The sequence below is a fragment of the Cebidichthys violaceus genome, unplaced genomic scaffold, assembly GCF_023349555.1.
Source record: "Cebidichthys violaceus isolate CVI_PGR_0920_01 unplaced genomic scaffold, fCebVio1.0.p SCAF_106, whole genome shotgun sequence".
Lineage (NCBI taxonomy): Eukaryota > Metazoa > Chordata > Actinopteri > Perciformes > Stichaeidae > Cebidichthys > Cebidichthys violaceus.
In genome coordinates, this window is record NW_027176270.1 from 432479 (window position 1) to 454308 (window position 21830).

General features: G+C 45.6%; 1 protein-coding gene across 1 annotated transcript in view; it reads left to right on the forward strand.

The window, feature by feature from the left end:
• The window catches only part of LOC137888655 (protein kinase C-binding protein NELL1-like), an 80627-nt gene that overhangs the window by 26300 nt on the left and 32497 nt on the right, over window positions 1–21830 (forward strand). Inside the window, exons 4-10 of the mRNA XM_068732085.1 lie at window positions 601–673; window positions 1176–1258; window positions 7843–7977; window positions 9838–9940; window positions 11964–12037; window positions 14616–14715; window positions 17007–17135. Of these exons, the coding sequence (XP_068588186.1) occupies window positions 601–673; window positions 1176–1258; window positions 7843–7977; window positions 9838–9940; window positions 11964–12037; window positions 14616–14715; window positions 17007–17135 (697 nt within the window). The remainder of the gene's footprint in view (window positions 1–600; window positions 674–1175; window positions 1259–7842; window positions 7978–9837; window positions 9941–11963; window positions 12038–14615; window positions 14716–17006; window positions 17136–21830) is intronic.

Here is a 21830-nt window from a genome sequence, read left to right on the forward strand (position 1 = left end):
TAACCTTTTTTTTTCCCCCACATTTGCTCAGACTCTCACTATATCCTGACTGTAGTTCACGAAATGGAAAAAGGAAAAAGCACCAATCAGAGCCCAAGAGACTCTCAACACAGCTGTCAATCAATTCAGTTCATTAAAATGTGCTTTTGAAAAACATTTGAGGTGACAAATATGGGCAATACGGAATCATTTCTGATCAGCGCTGCCTAGTTTGACAGTTTGATTGGAATTCCCGAGCGGCGATTGTCGGCTCCACCCTGCTTTGGTTGTTTTCCCCTTTAGGCGCCGCGTAATCTCGCAAATTGCCGTTAGCAACGCTAAAAGGAGGCGGAGGAACCTTCCACAGGTCGTCTGTCTCACGCACTACACCGTCAGGATAGAGTGACAGTTTGAGCAAATATGATATAAAAAAAAAAAGAAAGAAGCTATTTTGCATAAAAGCTACCAACTGCAGCTTTAAACAACAGCGCGTTAGCATCACAGGGCTGCTATAGCATAGCTGTAGACTCCATAGTCTTGTCCCGTGATCTTGCCAATCCGTGTGTAACTCTTCCTGTATCTCCCTCCCCCCCCCCCCCCCCCCTCCCTCTGTGTTGCCAGGGCGTTATCCAGGACGTGAAGCTGATTTTCGCTCCCAACGGCTACATTACGCAGTGTCCTAACCTCAACCGCAGTGAGTATCACGATTACCCAGCAGTACATAGTGTTCCGAACACGCGATGAGCTACGTGTCAGCTGGTGGTGACCTCTCTCCCCGCTGATCAGGAGACAAAGCCTCCCCTTCACTCCCTCTATTCCAGTAATTCAAATTCAGTGCAGCCCTCCTCCTCCTCCTCCTCCTCCTCCTCTCTCTTCCCCGCCTCGCTCCTCCATCTGTTTACTGTCAAACAGATTAAGATAGAAGGCCACTGCTGTCCCGCTGTCTCTGTTGCTAATCAATAAGGCGTGTAATCACACCTTGTCACTTTATTATTGATACTAACGCCGGACACCGGCCTAAGACAAAGGGTAAACAGATGTATGAGGGTTCCCTTTTGTTTTGCCTGCCGGTCCACATGAGCTGTGTCCAAATACAAATAATTTGCTTTGTTTGTCTCCTATCTAAATGCTTCCTTCTTGCACTTCCTCTCCTTCTTCTTCCCCGTTTTGGTGTGCTTTCCCTTTCCTCCGTTGAGCCTGTCCGACCTGCAGCGATTTCCTGAGCCTGGTGCAAGGCATCATGGACCTTCAGGAGCTACTGGCCAAGATGACCCTGAAGGTAAGAACGAGGAATGGCCTCCCACGCAGAAAATCACCATGCAACCTGGTTTTCATCATTGCTTGTCGGCTCCATGGAAGTAAAGAGGAGTCCGGTTGTATCATTAGCATATCCAGCATCCGGCAGTAAAAGTGAACTGCGGTCAACGAGCCGCGACCCGTGAAAAACCTGCTGCAACAGGCTCGACTCCAGAGGCCTGAAGCCCCGCCCACTCTGCTCTACGGAGTACCGGTTACTTGTGGGTTCAGAGTTCATTAATAGTGAACTTGTCGCCAGTCAAAACCAGCTTTCAAACTGTTGTTTCCCCGGCAATGCACCCAACAAGCACGGTTCTCGAGATGTGAAGGATTCCTTGATGTATAGTTAGATGATGCTGCTACAGTCACACTTATTATTGGCCATAAGGCACCAGATTTGTCACGGTCAATTCAGAAATTATACCTACATATGTCCACCAGATGTGGTTCCAATAGCTCAAAGCGTTCAGAAGATACAGCATGTTCTTGTGATATTAGCCCTTGAGCAAAACTATATGAAACATCAAAAAAGGATCTAGACACAGGTGGGCGTGGCTTATACGGATAGATTTGTTTGGACCTGCAGAATCCAATTGCAGTTCAAAGTTGCAACATATAAACCGACACACCCGCCAAGTGAGAAAGAAAGGACCTCCACATACACACACACACACACACACAGACAAACAGACAAATCACAAATGTTTGCCAGATAAAAAAAGAACCACTGAATATGTAAAATGTTAAATAAAAGTATCCAGTTCAAAGATCCACTATTACCTTTCCCAGCTGTAGCTGACAAGTAAATAACTAAATCAATGAAAGTGAATAAATAGCTTCCTTCTCCACTGAATGCTTTAATTTATTTGATGTCTTCATTGTAGCGCATTGTTCTTTTTTTCCTCAGTACCTCGTTTATTTTCAACAAGAGGGCGCCTAAAAAAGATCGAAGTTATTGTTTGGGAAAACAAAAACAAACGGCACCTTAATCTGTCTTTTAAAAAAAAATATGATTATCCTGTCAGTTGTTATTGTGAGCGTGGATTGAAGTGGTTTTCAAAGACCAATAAAAAAAAAAAAGATATTAATGTCAATGTAAGAGGGAACAGCAAACAGACAATTACATGGTCCCAGAAGTCCTCATATTATCTTTTGTCATGGTTTTTTTTTTTGCAATCACTCGGGATTACAGTGATGAAACACTGGAGCAGTTTTCACTTTGGATGTACATCTGCATCGTCTGTAACAGTAGAGACTAATGGATTATAGCTCCTTGAGAACGACGGTGAAGAAGCTTCGTAAATAACCGCTGACGCTGCAACCCGTCTCACGCGGTGATGCGTGTCTGACGCGCCTTCTTGTCACTTTCTGCAAGCAAAACCGCAACCTAAAAAGTTTCTGTCCAAGGGCCCACAGAGCACGCGGCGCCATTTTTAATCCAACCTTAGCTGGACACATTTTTGGATAAACAACAGTGCAACCGAGGTGCCTACACCGTCCATCGTCACGCCGCCGAGCATGACTCGAAGCAAATTCAAAGTAATAATAATAATAATAATAATACATTTTATTTATATAGCACTTTAAAAGGCACTAGGCAGCAATGGAGAAGGTCCTATCCCCCCCATGGTCCAATGCTTGGACAGAGTTGGGGGCGGGGGTAAGGAGGTTGGCGTCGGCGGATCTGAGGTTGCGGTTGGGAGTGTGACGGTGCAGGAGGTCTGAGAGGTATTGATTGTGGTGAAGGGCTTTGTGTGTGATCAGGAGGATCTTGAAGTGGATTCTTTGCTGTATGGGGGAGCCAGTGGAGGTTTTTGGAGGACTGGGGTGATGTGGTCTCTGGAACGGGAGTGGGAGAGAGCAGACGGGCAGCAGAGTTCTGGATGTACTGAAGTTTGTTGATGATGTTGGTGGGTGAGCCGTACGGGATGCTGTTGCAGTATGTCCAGTTGAGAGGTGATGAAGGCGTGGAGGAGAGGGAGGGGCGGAGACGGGCAATGTTTTTGTGACGTGGCGTTCATAGGACAGGGTTTGATCCAAAATGATACCAAGGTTACGGACATGTGTGGAGGCAGGAACAGTGGTGCCATCGATGCAGAGGGAGAAGGGCCGATGATGAGGATTTCAGATGTGCCGCTGTTGAGTTTGAGGAAGTTGGCTTGGTGGAGTGGATCGTGGGGGTGATGGATTTGGTGATGTAGAGCTGGGTGTCGTCAGCATAGCAGTGGAAGTGGAGACCATGGTGGTGGATGATGTCGCCAAAGTAGTAACAAGTTCTTAGGGAGTCCCGTCCGCTCGCTCGCCTGCTCGTCCTGGAGCTTTTGGACTCGTTACTCAGCAGATTGAGGTTTGCTCAGTTGTACTGAAACTGAAAAGAGTTTTTTGCTGTTTGGGGGGAAAATACCTAAACCTCAAGTTTTGGGGATTTTTGTGCTTTCGTGTAAACTGAAGTAGGAACGGAAAGAAGGATTAAGGGAAGGACGGGAGATTATATGTTTTATGAGCTTATGTTTTTTTTTTTTTTTAAGCACTTGAGTTTGGTGGTCATTCCCTGTTTGGTGTTTTAGTGTGACCTGTTAAGGATGCAGAGATGATCCGCACAGTGATGAGAAGAGAGAAGATGTGATTTGCCAGTAGCTTTGAAACACCATGGGTTGTGTTTTTGACAAATTTTGTAAAGTCTATATAAAGACATTTATATATGTCTATATTGTATTTTCAAGGTCTTTATTAAATATGAATTGCCTGTTCTTTAAATCCCATTTTAAGATGCAATTTGGCTTCTTGTATTTATTAATATTAGTGGCTAGAAGGGCTTCTGAGCTATATTCTCTATGATTATCTGTTCGTCTGTCTCTAACATGCTGCCTTCCACATTCTCAATGGATGTGATTCACTGCCTAATGCCTACGAAATGAAAGTTTAAGTATGATTTTACCCAGCGTGCGAAATACCCGGTGGCAATCCCCCTACCTTGGTGCTCCCAAAAAAAAAAAAAACGGAAAGGTGTCAGGAAAACGGCAACTGCATCGGCACAACAGGCGGCTAACAGGTGGTGTGCTTTCGGCGGTGCAGCCACGGGGGGACGTAACATCTGCATAACTGTGTGTGTGATTGACTGTGCGCATGAGTGAGCGCTATCCGGTGGGGAGTGAATGGGAGCAAGGACACCGTGGCGGGCGGGCGGGCGAGCCATAGAATAATTTTAGGGTTTAAATAAGGGTGAAATGAAGAACATTACCCGACTGCTGTGTCAACGCATTCCTCCTCCACATGAACGCACCTCGACCCTATTGCCACCTGACCTCATTGCGTCCCGCCCCGCTGCGACTCGTACGAGCAGTCACCTCGAGCGTTAAATGGCTGTCTGCCTTCACGCGGTCGAGATTTGAGTTAATCAGCGTGGGGTGAATAGTTGACTTGGTCCTGAGTGTGTCATGTCAAGGCGAGGTGAGATGACAGTAAAGGTCTGTGTGGATTAGCACGTCGTTCACGTGTGCATGTATTACACCCGTGTGTTAGTGCGAAGAAGCAAGTGTTTATGCACAGATACATCACTTTTTTTTTTTTACCCTCTTTAAAGGGTTAGATCACCCGAATTACAAAACAAATCTCACGTACCTGCAGTGCTAAGTAGCCATCTAGTTTCTGTCTCAAAAGCGGCATCCCAAAACTGTCTGCATGGATAGATGCAGCTAGAGATAAATGGATATTATGGGTGAGCCGGATACCTATATATACCATCACTGTATATTGAAAATCATCTTCAGATTTTGTGAATTTTATTGAGCCCCTTATTTATGCCAGAAATTCTGGGGCCCTGTGAAAAAGAACTCTCTTGAGGACCCCAACATTGTAAATTCCCATATCATGTTCCAGGCTCCCTGTTTATTCTTAAGCCATAAGCCGCTTGCTTAGAATAGCTATATAAGTATACGCATGAATTGTTAAAGATTCTCCTCCGTTGCTGCTGCCGCGGCGGATTCCCTCGTGTGTAAGCCATGAAAGCGGTTTTCGAGTCTATCCGGTGTTCTTAGTAATAACAGAGGGATTCAGGGTCCCTGTGTCAGCCTCTATAAATGTTTGTTATTATTGCAGAATAGCTGGTTTTATTTCCTAGGCAAAGTTGAACCCAAAGTAGCTTCCCCGCACCGTGCACTTAGAATAGCATCCGGCAGGCGCATTTCTGTGTTTACTGCGTTGAGGTTTTAGATGATTCATGGAAAAGTTAGTTCGGATAGTTGCCCTGATGTACATTGTTTGTGACGGAGCGACAGAATGAACGCGGCTATCAAAATAGATTGGATTTAGGGTTCTATGAGCGCAAATACCATCTCCGTGCCGCTCTTCTGTACCGCTAGTTGCCTCTGAATCCTAGACACTGTCCCTTTAAGGGCTTACGGCGTATCTTGGCAGCATAGCGGCAGTACAGCGTAGCTATATTGTCTTTCTCAAAAGAATATTTGGTACATCAGTGTATTGTTGCAGTGTCAGCGGGTGAAATTGACTCTTCTTTCATGCCTGGAGTTTGTGAGGTTTAAAATCCAGTTAAAGGCGCAGGTTGAAACATAACAGAATTTCTCTTTAATTCCCTGAAATGCTAAAGACCATTGTGACCATGTGATTTTGGCACTCGCATTCAAAGGTGCGTTGATCGGCAGTACTGAGCCTTCGAACGTACCGTCAAGGTTCTGGAGCGTCGGTGTGCGTTTGGTTTCATTGTCACAGCTGAAATGCGACGGTCCATTAATGGCAGACATCCCAGATATGAACTACAAACATCGAATTAATTGCTCGTTGGCCCAACGTTGATCCGGTCTCGGCGTTTAAACACGCTTCTCCCCCCCCCCCCCCTTTTTTGGTCTTCAGCTTTTATTTCCGTATTTCTCTCATGTCTCTCTGGCTCACGTCTCAACCATAGGAGATACATGCCTATTAGCCTCTCGACTACTTTGTGTGATATCGCCGTGCCCATTTGATGCTCGCGTTGTACCAGCAACCGTGTTCCTCTGCGGTGCCTCGAGGCAGCCTCTCAGCCTTTTGAAACTGCATTTCAAACATTTTGTTTTTTGGGGGCTTTGACAGGACACATCTCTACCGCTCACAGCTACACACGGCTCTCCAGAAAAACCAAGCCGAGACTCTTCCAGACGAAGTTTAAAGCCTAAGTGACATCCAGCAATTTTCTTTATTCCTCTCCTTTGCTGAGAAGCCTCTATCATTTTGCGGCGAGCCCTCTCCTTCTGACTCCGTGGCCTGGGCAGGTCTCGGAGGAGCGGAGTGGGCGGAGGCAAGAGCGTTCTTTGAGTGTCTTAAGTGGACCTGCATTTTCTGAGTTGACCCGCGCCGCTCAGATCAATTGGACCTTTGAATTCCCCCACCTTTCCACCTTTCAAACAGTCTCTGATTGTATACGTGTGGGTCAGACAGCACTTGTATTTTACAGATGGATTGACTTATATATGTGAACTGCTGTTTGTGTGTAACCCAGCCAGTGCACTGGGCTGTCTGCACAGAGGTGCTGTATAAAGCACCGATACGTATTATTTATTATAGATTTACATGCGGTCGCTTTGAATGATATTAGGAAAACAAACCACGGTTCACATAGTGTGTTGGATCAGCAAGATGCACCAGTTTGAGTTTAAGACTTGGAGCAACAGGGCTTGTGAACATTACATTCACCATATATACAACGTGAAATAGGACCACCTCCCTTAGCTTCTTTTGTTAGCCGAATGAGGAATCATTTTGTATTCGCAAAGTCGCAAAAATGTTCCATTCTAAACAAAATTTCAAAAGCTTTGACCGACACCATATTCCATTTGTTCTTCCTACAGTATGAGCTCTTGCAATACAATCAGAGGCATTATGTTTTCAGCTTGTTTGGTCCGTCCGTCCGGTCCGTTTTCATGAACTCTGTGTCTCAGAATTGTCAAATTTACTCAAAATTTGCAAAAAAAAAAAAAAGAAAAACGTGGGACTTTCCTCACTGGAATAAACGTTGACTGTGAACATGATCCAGCCAGCAATTACGTGTCAAAACATACTTGGCAATAATTGGCACACTTGACAAATTAATAGTACATAAACAGAATTTCTAAGACACATGGTTGTCCTGATTTAAAGTTAATCCTGGTTTCTGCGGTCTGCACTCCGTGCCCCTCCCTGTGTCAGTCAAAGAAGCATCGCTTCTATCGAGAGAGAGAGAGAGAGAGAGAGAGAGAGAGAGAGAGAGAGAGAGAGAGAGACGACCGTGGAGGGTGTCGGGCATGAAATAAGCCGGAGAGGAAGGGCAGATCAGTGTGTGCGAATAAAAGAGGAGTGAGGCGGGATCGTGGCTGTCAGTCCTGTCTGTCATTTCTCACTAGATTACAGCCTGAGGTCTGGAGCATGAGCTGAATGATGATCGCTTATTATTCTGGGCCCTTCTAATGAGCACCTCCCAGCGGTGCGGCCCTCGGTGAAAAAGCGACCGGGGGGTACGCTGGGGGGGGGGGGGGGCACTTCCGACTTTTGATTCTATTTCTTTTTTTTGCGACTTCTGATTCTGCGCTCGTTCCTCAGTTGAACTACGCGGAGTCTCGGCTGACCCAGTTGGAGGGCTGCCACTGCGAGAGGACCTGCAGCGCCAACAGCGTGGTCTACCGGGATAAGGAGCTGTGGGTGGAGCCAGAGAACTGCAGGAACTGTGCATGTAAGGTGAGTGTCACCTTCATCCCCACGATCAAAGATTGAGGCACCTGCTTTCAACGTTGAAAGCGGTTGACTGTAGAAATACATGTCAGTACCTTGAGGGGAAAGCAAATAAAGTCTTAAGTTTATTTAATCCCTTAACATCAAGTTCCCCCCTTTAGATTTTGTATTCAGTGCTCCTTCCACGCCTGTGTGGCATGAAAGGAAAAGATCCCCAGCTAAAAAGTTATTAAATGGGGTAAACACAGTGAAGTCCATTTACTTCCCCTTAAGTAGCTTTAAGAATATTGAAATCCTCTTAATCATCAGTGTCTGAGAGTGGCTTATTCCTGTTTTAAGTATTTCTTGGCATTCTTGTCTTTATAGTGACAGTAGAAAGATGACAGGAAATCAGGCGAAAGACAGACGTGAACAACCAAAGTGCCCCAATAGTATCATCTTATGTATCAGCTTGATTCAACCTCTTATTCGGGATCGGGTCTCGGGGGGCAACAGCTCCAGCAGGTGGACCCCCAAACTTCCCTTTCCCGGTGCCACATCAGCCAGCTCTGACTGGGGGGATCCTGAGGCGCTCCCAAGACCAGTTTGGAGATATAGTCCCTCCACCTGGTCCTGGGCTTCCTGGGTCTCCTCCCTGGAACACCTCCCTAAGGGAGGCACCCAGGTGGCATCCTCACCAGATGCCTGAAACCACCTCGACTGGCTCCTTTCCACTCAAAGGAGCAGCGGCTCTACTCCGAGTCCCTCACGGACGACCGAACTTCTCACCCTATCTCTGAGGGAGACGCCCGCCACCCTCCTGAGGAAACCCATTTCGGCCGCTTGTACCCGCGATCTAATTCTTTGGGTCATGACCCAGAGTCCACATGACCACAGGTGAGGGTAGGAACCAAGATCGCCCGGTAGATAGAGAGCTTTGCCTTGTGGCTCAGCTCTTGGAAATTTAAAATATTTAAACTTAAGACACCACGTTTGTTTTTCCCCTAAAAAAAATAAGACTTTCAAGACTTAATAACAGGCAAATATAAGAGGAGCTGTGTCACATGAAATCAAAAGAAATAACAGTGGTAGTCAAGGGAAAGCGGGTGGAAAATGACGGGTTGCATAACAGCATAACCTCCGGAACACTTTCAGCACCACAGATTGTTGATACATAACGGAGGATTCCTTCGGAAAGTCACTACAACTCTTATTTCCTCCACTTTCAACACATCGCTTCCTTAACTTGTCTCCTCATCAGACCTCCCAGCCCCAGCATCATGTCTCCCCTGCCTCCTGTCCGCCCCCCCTCCCTAACAAGCCCCCAAATACCTCCCCGTCTGCACTCATACATACTGCAGGGAGCCAGACTTTGAAATGTGTTGAATCAGGCCATCCCGGGCCCCCGGGGGAATTAGACTTGCTGCATCATTGCACATCAAGCACAGGGTGGAGTTTAGTCCGATTTCCTCCCGCGGACATGCCATTAACTGATAACCGAGGCGTCCCGGGGGGAACCATTTTCGATGACTCATGAAATGAGGAGGCGCTCGCGGAGAGAGAGAGAGAGAGATATCAGCCACAAAAAAAAAAAAAAATGAAGGCAGTCCTTCAGGGCCCGAATAAACTACCTGCTATCAGCAGACCCGCTCGCTTTCAGCACCCGCCATCCAGCGCTCCACGATGAATCTGTTAACTTGATTGTTTGACATTATAATCACTTTTTTTCCCCTTTATTCCTGAATATCATAGCTTTCAGCTTCAGATTGCATTCTCCAAGGTGGGATTGTGAACAGTTTTTTGGGTTGGTTTGCATGGCGCGCACACCAAAAGCATTCCCCATGCAGGGTTCCTAGTGAGCATTGTGATTTCTGATGTTTCTTGCAGAACGGTGTGGTGGAGTGTCGCAGGATATTCTGTCCCCCAGCAAACTGCTCAGAGGACTCGCTGCCTGTGCACGTCGACGGGACTTGCTGCAAGAGATGCCGACGTGAGTATCGGCAGAACAGACGACAGACCTTTTTCGCGGCCCCGCTGATAGGCTCACGTCAAATCAACCCGCTAGCAAACTGTCATTCGTTTGGTGGAAATAATGGAAATTGCAAAAAAAAATAACCTACTTTCATTTTGCTCAGTCTATGGATCAGTGGTTCTCAACTGGTCTGGCTGCAGGACCCACCGTCACCCCTTAATGACAAGCCGAGACCCAAATGTTCAAACTTCTCAAATGTATTTAGTGAAAAGATGGTGCAAATCCATCTCTCATTAGTCGGTGTCGTAGTTGTGTTTCGCTCAATTAGCATTAAAACAGACTGTGTGGGTGTTCTTCTATTCTGTGAAAAGAGTGTCTGTTAGCATTACAAGGCATTAACGCCAAATACTGTTAAGGAGTGTGAATAACTCCGCTGCATTAAAAATCCCCTTCAAAATAAAAGCTTTTTTTTTTTGCATTCATTCAGGCAAAGGTCCCACCAGTTGAGAATCACTGGTCTATAGCATGACTTCCACCGCTATCCACAGATCTTCTACTGTGGCTCACATTTTCTCTCTAAAACCAACATAAAGCTAAGAATGACCTCATCTCTCCACAGCTGCTTTTTCTTGAAAATCAATTCTTCTCCACAATCATTTTTGGTTTTTACCAATACACACAACGGAGACTCTCGTTCCGTAATGTCTGACGTTAGTGGCGAGAACAAGCACTTTTAGCCGCCGATGTCAGATCGTCTACAGCGCTCTCGCTCAATTCTGGACTAATTTCAGACATTTTTTTTGTCAGTTAGAGAAGAAAACGTGGGCGAATTGGGTTTCCGGGTCAAAAAGTGCTGAGGTAACCCTTTGAGGACGGTTGACATCCTTTTTATTTGGATGGTGACGTAATAGAAGCTGCATGGCTCCCAGTCGATGGAAGGACATTAATGACAAATACATGTTTGACAAAAGTAGTGAGTCATTGACAATTGGCTAAACCCTTCCTCAAACGGCGCTATTCGTAGCTAGCTTTGATTTTCTCCACATGTTCCTTCCTGGAAGAACTGAAAGTCATCTCTTGGACGTTTGCTCTTCTTTGCTAGCTATGTGCCCGACCGCACCAGATCGAGGCCAGGGATTAATGAACACAACCACAGGTTGTTTGCATTTGAACAAATCGCCCAGTGCTGTTGTTTTTTCACGGTCCTGCATTGCGAGCTCAGCTCGTTTGCTTTTTACATCCTTTTTGAAGGTACAACCAGAGCCAGCGCAGATGCAAACAAAAGAGGGCTGCCGACTGTGGCTGCTGGCACAGTGGAACCACGAATAAACTATCTGCAAGAGCAGAGATCACAGTGGTTTTCACGGAAGCTGAAATGGAAGCTCTATTTCTAGTATAAAGCACACAGGGGTCTGGTAGCGGCTCACGGACCCACAGACAGTCTCTCTCTCGCTATACTGCAAAAAAAACCAACAACTACCGAATCCCTGAAGGATAGTTCGTCTTTGAATAATTCCAGCCCTCCTCTGCCTCCCTCCATCCCACCGCTCTCGCTCCTTCTTCTTCCTCCTCCTCCTCCTCCTCCTCCTCCTCCTCCTCTTCTTCCTCCCCTGTGAACATCAGAGCTTTGGCACAGACGGACGAGGGGAGCAGCGGTCCAGAGCTGCGACTCAGCGCTCCGCTGCACCCTGGAGAGGGAGGAAAGCAGGACTTCGTGTATCACGCGCTTCATTTTCTATTTCTGCTTCATCGCCGGAGGAATATGCAGAAGGCTCTCTCCTCTTGTTGTATTCTTAATGCGCCTTTACACTTCCTCTCTCCGCTTACGCACACACAAGCCGTGAACAACTTTGTTTCTGACAGAATTAACTATGCAGAACTTCAGGCTTGGGGAACTTTGTCTAGTTCATTTATTTTTCTATTTTTGAGAGCTGATAATGTCTGAGTAATTATTCTTTTCCCGGTGTGTATCGTAGCTACTGTACTTACCTGTGTTACTGAAGCAGTTCTGTTCTTTTATGCTTTCTGTGTGTTCCCGCAGCGAAATGCACCTACAGGGGCCAGACCTTTTCTGAAGGCCGGCGCTTTTTATCCAGGAGCTGCAGGGAATGCAAGGTAACGTTTAACATCCAACGGCTCTTTCACCGGCGTTCGGCCTCTGCTCCTCAATCGAACATACCGCGCGGCACGTCTCTCTTTCATTGTAAATGTGTAATGATTATGCCGTGTTAGTTTTTCCCCCTCCGTCCGCTTAATCTTTTTTTTTTTTTTTTTTTTTTTGTACGAGATTGCCAGGTACTTAGACAGAATATGAAACACAGCGACACAAAGGCCTGACGTGAATAGAAGCTTCATCGCCGTTATAATTAAGAGTCATTATTCCAGTTCACCGTTGAACAGAGGTGAGCTTTCTTCACTGACGAACCATTTATCTTTAAAGACGCTTTTTAAAGCTGGAAAAAATTGCGGTTTTTTTTTTTGCTCACAAAAGAGTCGCGCGATGAATTCCTGAACTTATTATTATTATTAGCCCTCAGACAATTCAAAACATCATTATTTTTGGAGCCGATTACAGCCAACCTTTACTCCTAGACTCGAACCCTGCTTAGCGACCGGTTTCTGGACACTTGTAGAAAAAAGAGGGGGGAGGGGCCTGGAAAGTTCTCTTGCGAGGCTTCCATGACGACGGTCCCGTGAGTCTCAGCCGTGTGTTTCAGCGTGTGCGTATTTTCACGTCGCCTCTTGGTGCCACACGACGTAACTCTCCTCCATGAATGTATGCATTGACGTGTGGAGAGAATAAGAGAGAGGAATGAAGTACGTTTTGATTATTTAGCTCCATGCAACAAACCCTCAAGGGTCACCTGTACAACGTACGACGCCCTCGGTGCTGTGCCATCTGTTCGGATGAGCGACACTCGGCAGTAGTGTGTATTACATCATTCTGGAACAGCGCGACGTTGAATTGAAGGAGGAGTCTGAGTCGATGTTTGCGACCTTGAGAGGTCTGGTCCGACGTAGCAAGCCAGACTGTCGCTGCTGTTTGTTTTTAAAAGGCACCGGCGTTCGATCTCCCTTTTTCAGTGGTGCCTCTTCCTGCTATCCTTGCGAATGTACAGCCTCTACATCCCCACCGCCTCTGTTGTCATGGCAGCATCATCCACTCAGGGGTATCTTAGATATCTTGTTTTAACATCTGGGAACATCTTTTGAACTTCAGAAGCATCCTCCTCCTTTGTTACGTTCAAATCACGCGGTTCAAACTGGCGTGATGTAGCTCTGCCCGCAGGCCATCACGAGAGGTTTACTAAAAAATATGTAATAAACATTAAAAGAATAAACAAGGTTACATTTGGCTCGATTTGAAGGTTTTATATTGAACAATTATAACAGAGACATTATGTGACCTGCTTTAGACACACAGGTCAGTGTCTTGGTTCAAAAATATTATGTTTATATGTTAATTATTGATATGACTGAAGGTTGAACCGGTAGAATGGGACACTTATTTATTAGTTTTTTATTGTTTGACAGCGGACAATAAAAAGTAATTGCACCAGAGTAAGTTGGACGCTGGTCTGCATCTGTTGTCCCTGAGCAGGTGGACAAAAAGAACAACAGCCACATTACAACCAATACACTTCATAAAACAAGTGCAACACGTAAAAACAGCCTCATCCTGCACTGGAAAAGTACGCACTTAAAAATAACCTTAGCAACAACAAAGGAAAGCCTGCTAAGTATGAAGCAGTGTTTAAAAAAAAATACAGAATACAGACAGAGAATTGCATTAAAAAATGCTAAAGAAATTACAGGAAAACTCATCTCTAATGCGATATTGGAAAAAAAACAAAAAACATCCTGCAGTTATTGCGTTCACTGTTTCGGTTAATTGTACAGTTCATCAGTTATTCTGTGCTATTGTTGTTATGCGTTGAATATAATATGAACAATCCGTCAATGACCCCCCAATGCATTTGTATTTCAAATTATTATTCAAAAAGCTGTAATTCCAGCAGAAGACAATGATATGAAGTCATGAGGGGAAAAAAAAAAATTGTATTAAAAATTCATGAAAACATTTTGAATTATAGAATAAAGCGTGGACGCTCAGGATGAGGGTTAATTAGCAACAGCTGATATGACATGCTGCCGCTTCCTTTTACAAGAAGGTGAGGATTAAGCTGGATGTGTTGTGCTCTGATCTGTGCCAACAATGATTCAAATCACGTATATACATATATATATATATATATATATATATATATATATATATATATATATATATATATGTGTATGTATATATGCAGTGCGTGGAACTATATGAACATAGATGCACATGACAAGACCAATGAAAATCACCATAATTACCTTTAAAAAAACTCTCTCAGCATCACCATGTCAGCAAGGTCGCACCTTCTCACGCCAAGGTAGTCTTAGTGGTGTGAAACATCTGTATTTTTTCAAACAAAGCATTCCACAACAAAAAGGTTTGGATGGGAAGCTTCCTAGTTTGAGCCGTGGACCTGGAACCAATCAGACCGTGTGTCATTTATTCACTGGTGTATTTGTTCTGGTGAAAAATCTTTGTTTAACGCACGGACCGTCACACATTTCCTCCCAAGCGTTGGAATTGTAATGTTTATGTCTCCCCTCCTGTCCCCTCCTGTCCCCTCCTGTCCCGTCCTTCCAGAACGGCCTGATGGTGAAAGTCACAGAAACTTGTCCGGAGGTCAACTGCACCGTCGCCGAACAGATCTTACCGGATGGCAGGTGCTGCAACGTCTGCAGAGGTACGTCTTCCTTCCTTTCTTTAGACGGCTTTGCAACGCACCGATCCCCCCCTCCCCCCCCCCCCCACCCCAGCCGCCGCGAATAGCAAACACAACCAGTCTGCCGGTTGTTGCTGGATTCCGGCTGCGCCCGCTGCAATAATTCTGTTTCTCTCCCTTTCCACCGGGCGTGAGTGCTTCTGGGTCGGTGTACCTATCAGAGCAGATTGGTCTGTCTGCTGTTAGAGCACCTGCTACGCCAATTTGCCTGAACCCCGCTGCGTTGGCAGGGAGCTACTACAGGGTAAATAGCCGCGGGTAATTCAGTAAATACGTTGAATAAACAAACTGTAGGAGGCTGCCGGCTATAGAGCCCACAATGAAAGAAACCCGGGGCAAGGTTCTGAGCGAAGGAAATTGGGCTCTCATTTCGGTGAGATAAGCAGCGTGTATTTAGAGGAGAGGAAGATGAATAGAGTGCAAAAGAGACGACGGGAAAGGGAAGGAGAGGAGAGGAGAAAGATGAGAGGTTACATCAAGGAGAGGGAAGGAGATGTAAAGTGTCATACCTGCTATGTTGTAAAGGAAGGAGAGGAGGAGGAGGAGAGGAAGATGATGAGACTCAGACTGTACATGGTGAGAGAAGAGTAAAGGAAATTAGAAAGATTAGGAGAAAGGGCAGGAGAGGACGGATGGAGAGAATAGAGCGGAGTCGAGATAAGAAGAGAGAAAGAATTAGACTGAGAGAGAAGAGAAGAAAGGTATGAAGTGTAGAGGAAAGGACGGCAAGAGAGAGAGAGGACAGAAGTGAGACTATTAGGGATTGATAGTCACAGCGTCGCTTTCCTACAGCCACACACACACACACACACACACACACACACACACACACATCCACGATTGCTGAAACTCAGAGCGGGTCATTATTTCCCAATCATCTCCAGACCTCTCCTCCGCTGTGTGACTCGCTGCTTTGCCACCACTCTGATATTTACTAAGTGCGTCGCTGTTAAATCCTCTGTTAAATTGGTAAATACAGAATTTGCCACGGAGTGTTTACGCCCCTCCGTTTTACTGAAATAGAAAAAACAAAACAAGAAAGATTTTTCGGTGCACACGCGGCGTCATGGCTGGCCTTCGGGGCTGTGGCCGTTTTAGTTGAGGAAGCGGAGCATTTTAAACGTCGACGTCGCAGCAGATTTAATCGTGGGGGGGGGAAATCGCGATAAATATTTGTGTGTTATTGCGAGTCGGATCGGGCCTTTTTGCACGTTTACACAATCGGGTGGGGGTTGCTGCTGTGGATGGTGGAGGAAGCAGAATGCAGAAGCAGCTCTTTCCTCACTTAATGGCCCCCCCCCCCCCCCTGGGGGGCTCCCTGCCTCTCAGGGCTTTTATGTGCTGCCACTGTGTCTTTCATTACAGGACATGATGGGCTACATCAGCTCATACTTACTGAGCAGCCGACAATCACCTCTGTCTGTCCGTCTGCCTTGCCTTGCTTCCTTATCTCAGAGCACCCGTCTATCTGCCGTGTCACGTTTCTGCACACGTGCAAGGATCTCGGTCGGGTGGAAGCGTTTAACACGGGGTTAAAGATCCAATCCCCCACCGCAGCTGATCAGGGTTTTAATCCCAGCAGCAGGTACCGTGTGTCCCGACAGATAATGATGTTAACAGGTGGGAAGCCAGTGAGGGATTCTGATCTTGTCACTGCACTGCTGACTTAAAAAAAAAACCAACAACACACACACACACACACACACACACACACACACACACTGTAACCTTGAAACGTGGCTTTGAAAAGCAGCAGTGTGCGGCTTGCTTTATTTTTTCGAGAGGATGACAAGCCGTGTTCGGAGTCGTCGCAAAAGAACGCGTCAGAACCAAAAATGGAAATGTCCACAGAAAGCTCTCAAAACCACCGCTTCGACAACAACGCTCTCCACGAGAGAGCTAATTAGCTCCCTGTCACGCTCTGCAACCCCCAGGCCTGAAGTAGCCCGTTTAAGCATTTTATTAGTCAAGAGAGAATTGTTATGTAACATTTTGCTTCTGCTAAGTTTACTCTTATTTTGAAACCTCTGTGCGTTGGGAGGCCTTCAGGGGCTCCGCCATCACACCAGTAGACTGTCCCCCCCCCCCCCCCCCCCCCATGCTGTCATGAGAGCAAAACCTTTTTTTTTTTATTATTGCACCAAAAATGCACTGCAGTCATAAACGGGGGCTCCTTGTCATTCACCATATTTGTGCTTTTTTTTTTTTTTTTTTCAGTAAATGGAGGCCTCCTTTGTTCCCCTCTCTTTCAGGTTATGACTTCTGCGCAGAGGGACTCATTTGTGGCGAAAACTCTGAGTGTAAAAACCGGAATACTAAAGCGGAGTGTGAATGCAAGGGCGGCTATGCCTCCATCCACGGGGACTCTACTTACTGCGAAGGTAGGACTGTACTCTTTCCCGGCTCAAGCTGTGCCGGCGCTCACGTGACCGAGTCATGGCATCCATTAACTCGGGATGTTGCAAACAGTATGGCTGTGTGGCAGCGAGGGGCGCCGTGCTACTTCTCTCATTGGTTCTGCTTATCGGTTTAGATCCCTCTCGTCGGTTCTGTTTGAATTGTTTTGTGAGTAAAAAGACTCGACTGTGCAGCGAGTCGTTCTTGAGCAGCAATACAAGGAGTTTTCAAAAATCTATAAAATACATTCGCATGCTAAACGATTAGCTAAGTGACCAGCTTTCATTGATCAGGCCTTCTCTTATTATAAAACGCCGCACGGCATCGCCGGCGTTCCCTGCAGCGGACCGAGGGTGGAGGTCTGCTCTTCAAACGGTAGAAAACTATGCATTTCTGCAGATCCATGTTCTGCTTTGTTGGCCAAAAATGTTTTGATGAATCGCTGGTCTTTCCTCTCTTACTTGTGAGGCTTTTATTGCATCTGTAACAACGAGACTCCTCAGCATCTACAGGAGTAAAATGTAGCCGCACACTTCGGATCTTTTTTGTTCTCTCTGCCGTGATGTGTGTCTGGCGCTGTACTGGGCCGGAGTCGGTGTCTGTGTGTGTGTGTGTGTGTGTGTGTGTGTGTGTGTGTGTCGGAGTAAAGCGTCCCTAGCTGGCAGTGTGTCAGCATTTTTAATGCATCGTTTTCTTTCAGGAGCACGTTTACGCTGGCTGTGGGCCACAGACGGAGAGTTCTAATGACCCGACATTAGACACACTGTATGACGTGATGGTGACGTGGCTAAAGGAGAATGCGAGGATTGGTGCGAGAGAGCGACCTGCGCCTTTTAACGTGGCAATCGGTAATGTGACAAAGCACGGGGAGTTGGGAAGAAAAGAGCAAGATCTGTGGAACACTGATGGTCCCGCTATGTGACGCTCCAAGGTTGCGAAGGGCAGAGGCTCATTGATCGACACTTGAGAGCTCCTGAAACACTTTGGAGGGTCTCTCTGGAAAGATCTATAAAAAAATGATTTGTCCATTGCAATTGCCGCTAATAACGTCCTTTTTAAAAGCGTACTTACTGTCCATTAGTAGCCTATTCATTACTTGAACTGCAAAAACATTTTTTGAAAAATACGAAGACAGATGGGTGCTCTTGCAAAGTGGTCTGCAGCGCCGATGTGTAGCGTAGAAAACCTTACCTTACCCCGTATAACCTGAAAAGCAGCGAGTTATTTCATGCTCAGATTGGAATACATGCATTGAGTACATTTGAATACAGATGTCAGGGTGGATTCTGTTGCAGGGCACAGTTGTTTGCCCGGTTTAGTCGTCGTGAGAGTCTTTATTATTAACGATTACATCGGCTTGCGTCCATGAAGTCGTGTAGGCCTATACTGCACATTGACTCAGCAGCACCGGGTGTTTTGCACACTGGGTAAGGGGTAAGGGTAGATTCAATTTCTGCAAGTTAGATAGTTTCATTAAATTACCGGAGAACATCTGAGTCAAGGAGCTTTGCATGTTTAGTCCACTTATGGTATTTAGCATTCCTGCTGGCCATTTTCCAAAGGGTACCATTTGATGTTTTAAATAGATTTCCAGCCATTAATTTCATTTAATCATTTAGTTTCAATATCATCTCATGATAACGCAGTTGTGAGGTTATAGCTCTCTCCTCTGACGGCTGCGTGCATTTATTTTAAGTTGCTTTGGACAGATGCACGTGATGCAATGTAATCAATACTTAGGCAGAAAAGAATCCGATTTTTTAAAAATGTAACAATGACAAGACGGACTTAATGTCCACTGTGATAAATTACCTATTTGGAGCAAGTCTGCGAGCTACAAAGTCAGTTTGTAAAGTCGTGGCACACTTTTAGAAAAAAAATGGACACTTGGCAGGATGTGCATGCAAGTGGGCTGATACTGGCATGCTCCTTTGAGGTTGTTGTGAAACTTCAAACTTTCGGTAAGATTTAAACTTTGCTTGCAGCAGAAAATAGCTGAGGGTACATGTTCAGCCCCTCTGCCATGTGCAACAAAAACACTCACTTTTTTACAGAACTATTAATTTGTTCTAGAGTAGCTATTGTTAGTGTCACAAATTATCAGGGTATCATCATGAAGGAGTAACTAAGGCTGGATTACAACAAGGATCATTATGTATTCAAGCTGATTAAATCATGGTTTAACCTTAAAAATCATGTTGCACCAAACTTTAAAACACAAATTGATACACTGGATTATATTTAATTATGTCAAACCAAAACTTTAAACTCCTAATTAACTTTTTTTACACTTGAGGTGCTTTATCGTGGCTGTCTTTTTTTTAAATGGATGGAGCAAAAAATAATAAAGTTCCTCGAAAAAAGCTAATGAACAAACTCGACTTGAATTAAGTTGTGTGATGCTGATGCTAGATTTCTGATGGAGCGGGATGATCAACTGTCAACTCTCTTTCCATTACTGTGCTTCTCTTCCAAGCCATCATGTGTAACATCAGGCTAACTAACTGACTTTTTAGCTAGCTAGTTAGCCTGCTAGCTAGTTATCCTGGTTGCTAGTTAGCCTGCTAGCTAGTTATCCTGGTTGCTAGTTAGTATGCTTGCTAGTTAGCCTGCTTGCTAGTTAGCCTGCTAGCTAGTTATCCTGGTTGCTAGTTAGTCTGCTTGCTAGTTAGTCTGCTTGCTAGTTAGCCTGCTAGCTAGTTAGCCTGCTAGCTAGCAAACAATGCACAGTATTGCTATAATACATAACAGCCGGAAGTTTTCCCCCCCCTTTTTTTTTTTATAGCTAATACATACCAGGTCTCTACACCCTCACATTTTCAATCATGTCAAATAACAATGGCCTCATTTTATTAAGAAGCTTTTGGGGCGCGGCAGTCGGCGGATTGAAGGATTTGCTTGACGCTCGGCGCGGTCGTCTTTGGGCCGCAGCCACGGCCTGAACTCGCTAAACGCACCGAGAGCCGGGTAGTCAGTCACAAGCCCTCCGGCCTGGATGCCTCTTGTGTTTGATCTGTACGGTAAAGAGGTTTACCCAGAGCTCCGGTCCCCAGCACCGTGCGAGCGAGGGCTTGGAGACGCTTGATTGTTAGATCAACTATGTAAATTGGGGAGCCACGGCTGTGGCGGCTGTGGCGGCATTATCCGTGTTTGGGGGTTTTGCTCCCTTTAAGGCAGCTCAAACTTCTATTGTGAGTGGATTAGCTGGAATCCCACAGTACAGTGTGCTGATATTTGACTCCACTTCTCACCTCCAACTTAAATTGGCTTAGGATAACACGTGTCGCGCAGCAGACTCGGGTTTCCTCTCCTTTTGTTTTATTTGAGTTATAAACAAAGCCCGGCAGTCTGAGAATAGATGTTTTTTACAGAACAATTGAATTTCTCGTCTTTTATAAACCGGAGATTATGTCTGGCTGTGGCTCTAAGCCGCCATTAAATGTGACCATTATATCCTCATAAATGTTTTTTTTATGTGCAGCTGAGTGATTGAGGGGCTAGATTATTTACTTGTAATCAGAGAGCTGTTTGAGGAGGGACCAGGCCATTTTTAAACGGAGTCCAGCCTGAGGCTTCTGCCACCTTACGGGGCCACAATTGTACTCTCCCTCTCTTTAAGCTGAATACCTGATTATTCTCAGCTGGGATATTGTCCTCCAGTGTGTCCTAACCTGAATGAGGTACCCCACCTGTTGCAAAAGGTGGTATTGATCTAAATCTCCCCATTAAAAAGCGTGTTTTGACTTTCAACAGTGTATTTCTGGAGGTTTTGTTTTTTTTGTGTATAATTCCTCGAAGGCACACTTTGCTCATTTTTTCATAGCATGTCTTAGCTAAAGCATGGCGTGAATAATTACCCGTATTTGATTTGCGATGAAGTAGTTTTGAGTTTTGCCAACACGTTTCCAATCGCTCCTTGGATGACGCAAACGGTAAATGTAATGTTGCTTTTTTTTTTTTTAGGTCAAGCTGAACCCCAGCTGAGTTGACTCCCCGTCGTAGTGAATCTGCACAGTAGAGAATCTTGCTGAAATGGCTGCGAGCTGTTCCTGTTTGCACCACAGATGAACAAACATCCATCAAATGGATTACTTTTTTTTTTTTTTTTTTTTTACTGATTTGGACATTTATCCACAGCTGACGACGCCTGCGCGCTCCAATTTTACTGATTGATGTCACTCTTGAAGAAAGAGTGTCGTTTGTGATGAAACATGCTTTTTCTCTCTCTGGCGCTAGAAGTCAAGGAAGCGGCGGCGTTTCGTGTCCCTCTGCTTGTAGCACGTGCGACGGCAGGTTCGGCTCGTACACCCGGCGAGAAAATGTGTTAATATTTAAAGCCATCTGCCTAATTTCCAAAAGGAGAAATGTGCCTGCATATGCAGGAATATGCACGCATGTAGACACAGGAACATAAGAACACACAAGATGTATCACTGCATGAGAGCTGACGTCTTTCTCGATGGTTTTAAAGAGATGAGTCCGGTTTTGGAGGCATCGCTCTGCATGCTCGAGTGTTAAGGCAGCCGCTCCTCCTCCTCTGTCAGGCTTGGGGAAATAGTTTTTTTATTTTTTTTTAATCCAGGAGGGAAGCCTGGTAGAAGGCAGTGGTTGCTATTGATTGGTCTTGTCAGCACTCAGCAACTCAAAAGGCTGCAACAGGGCTCACCGCTGGCCTGCTG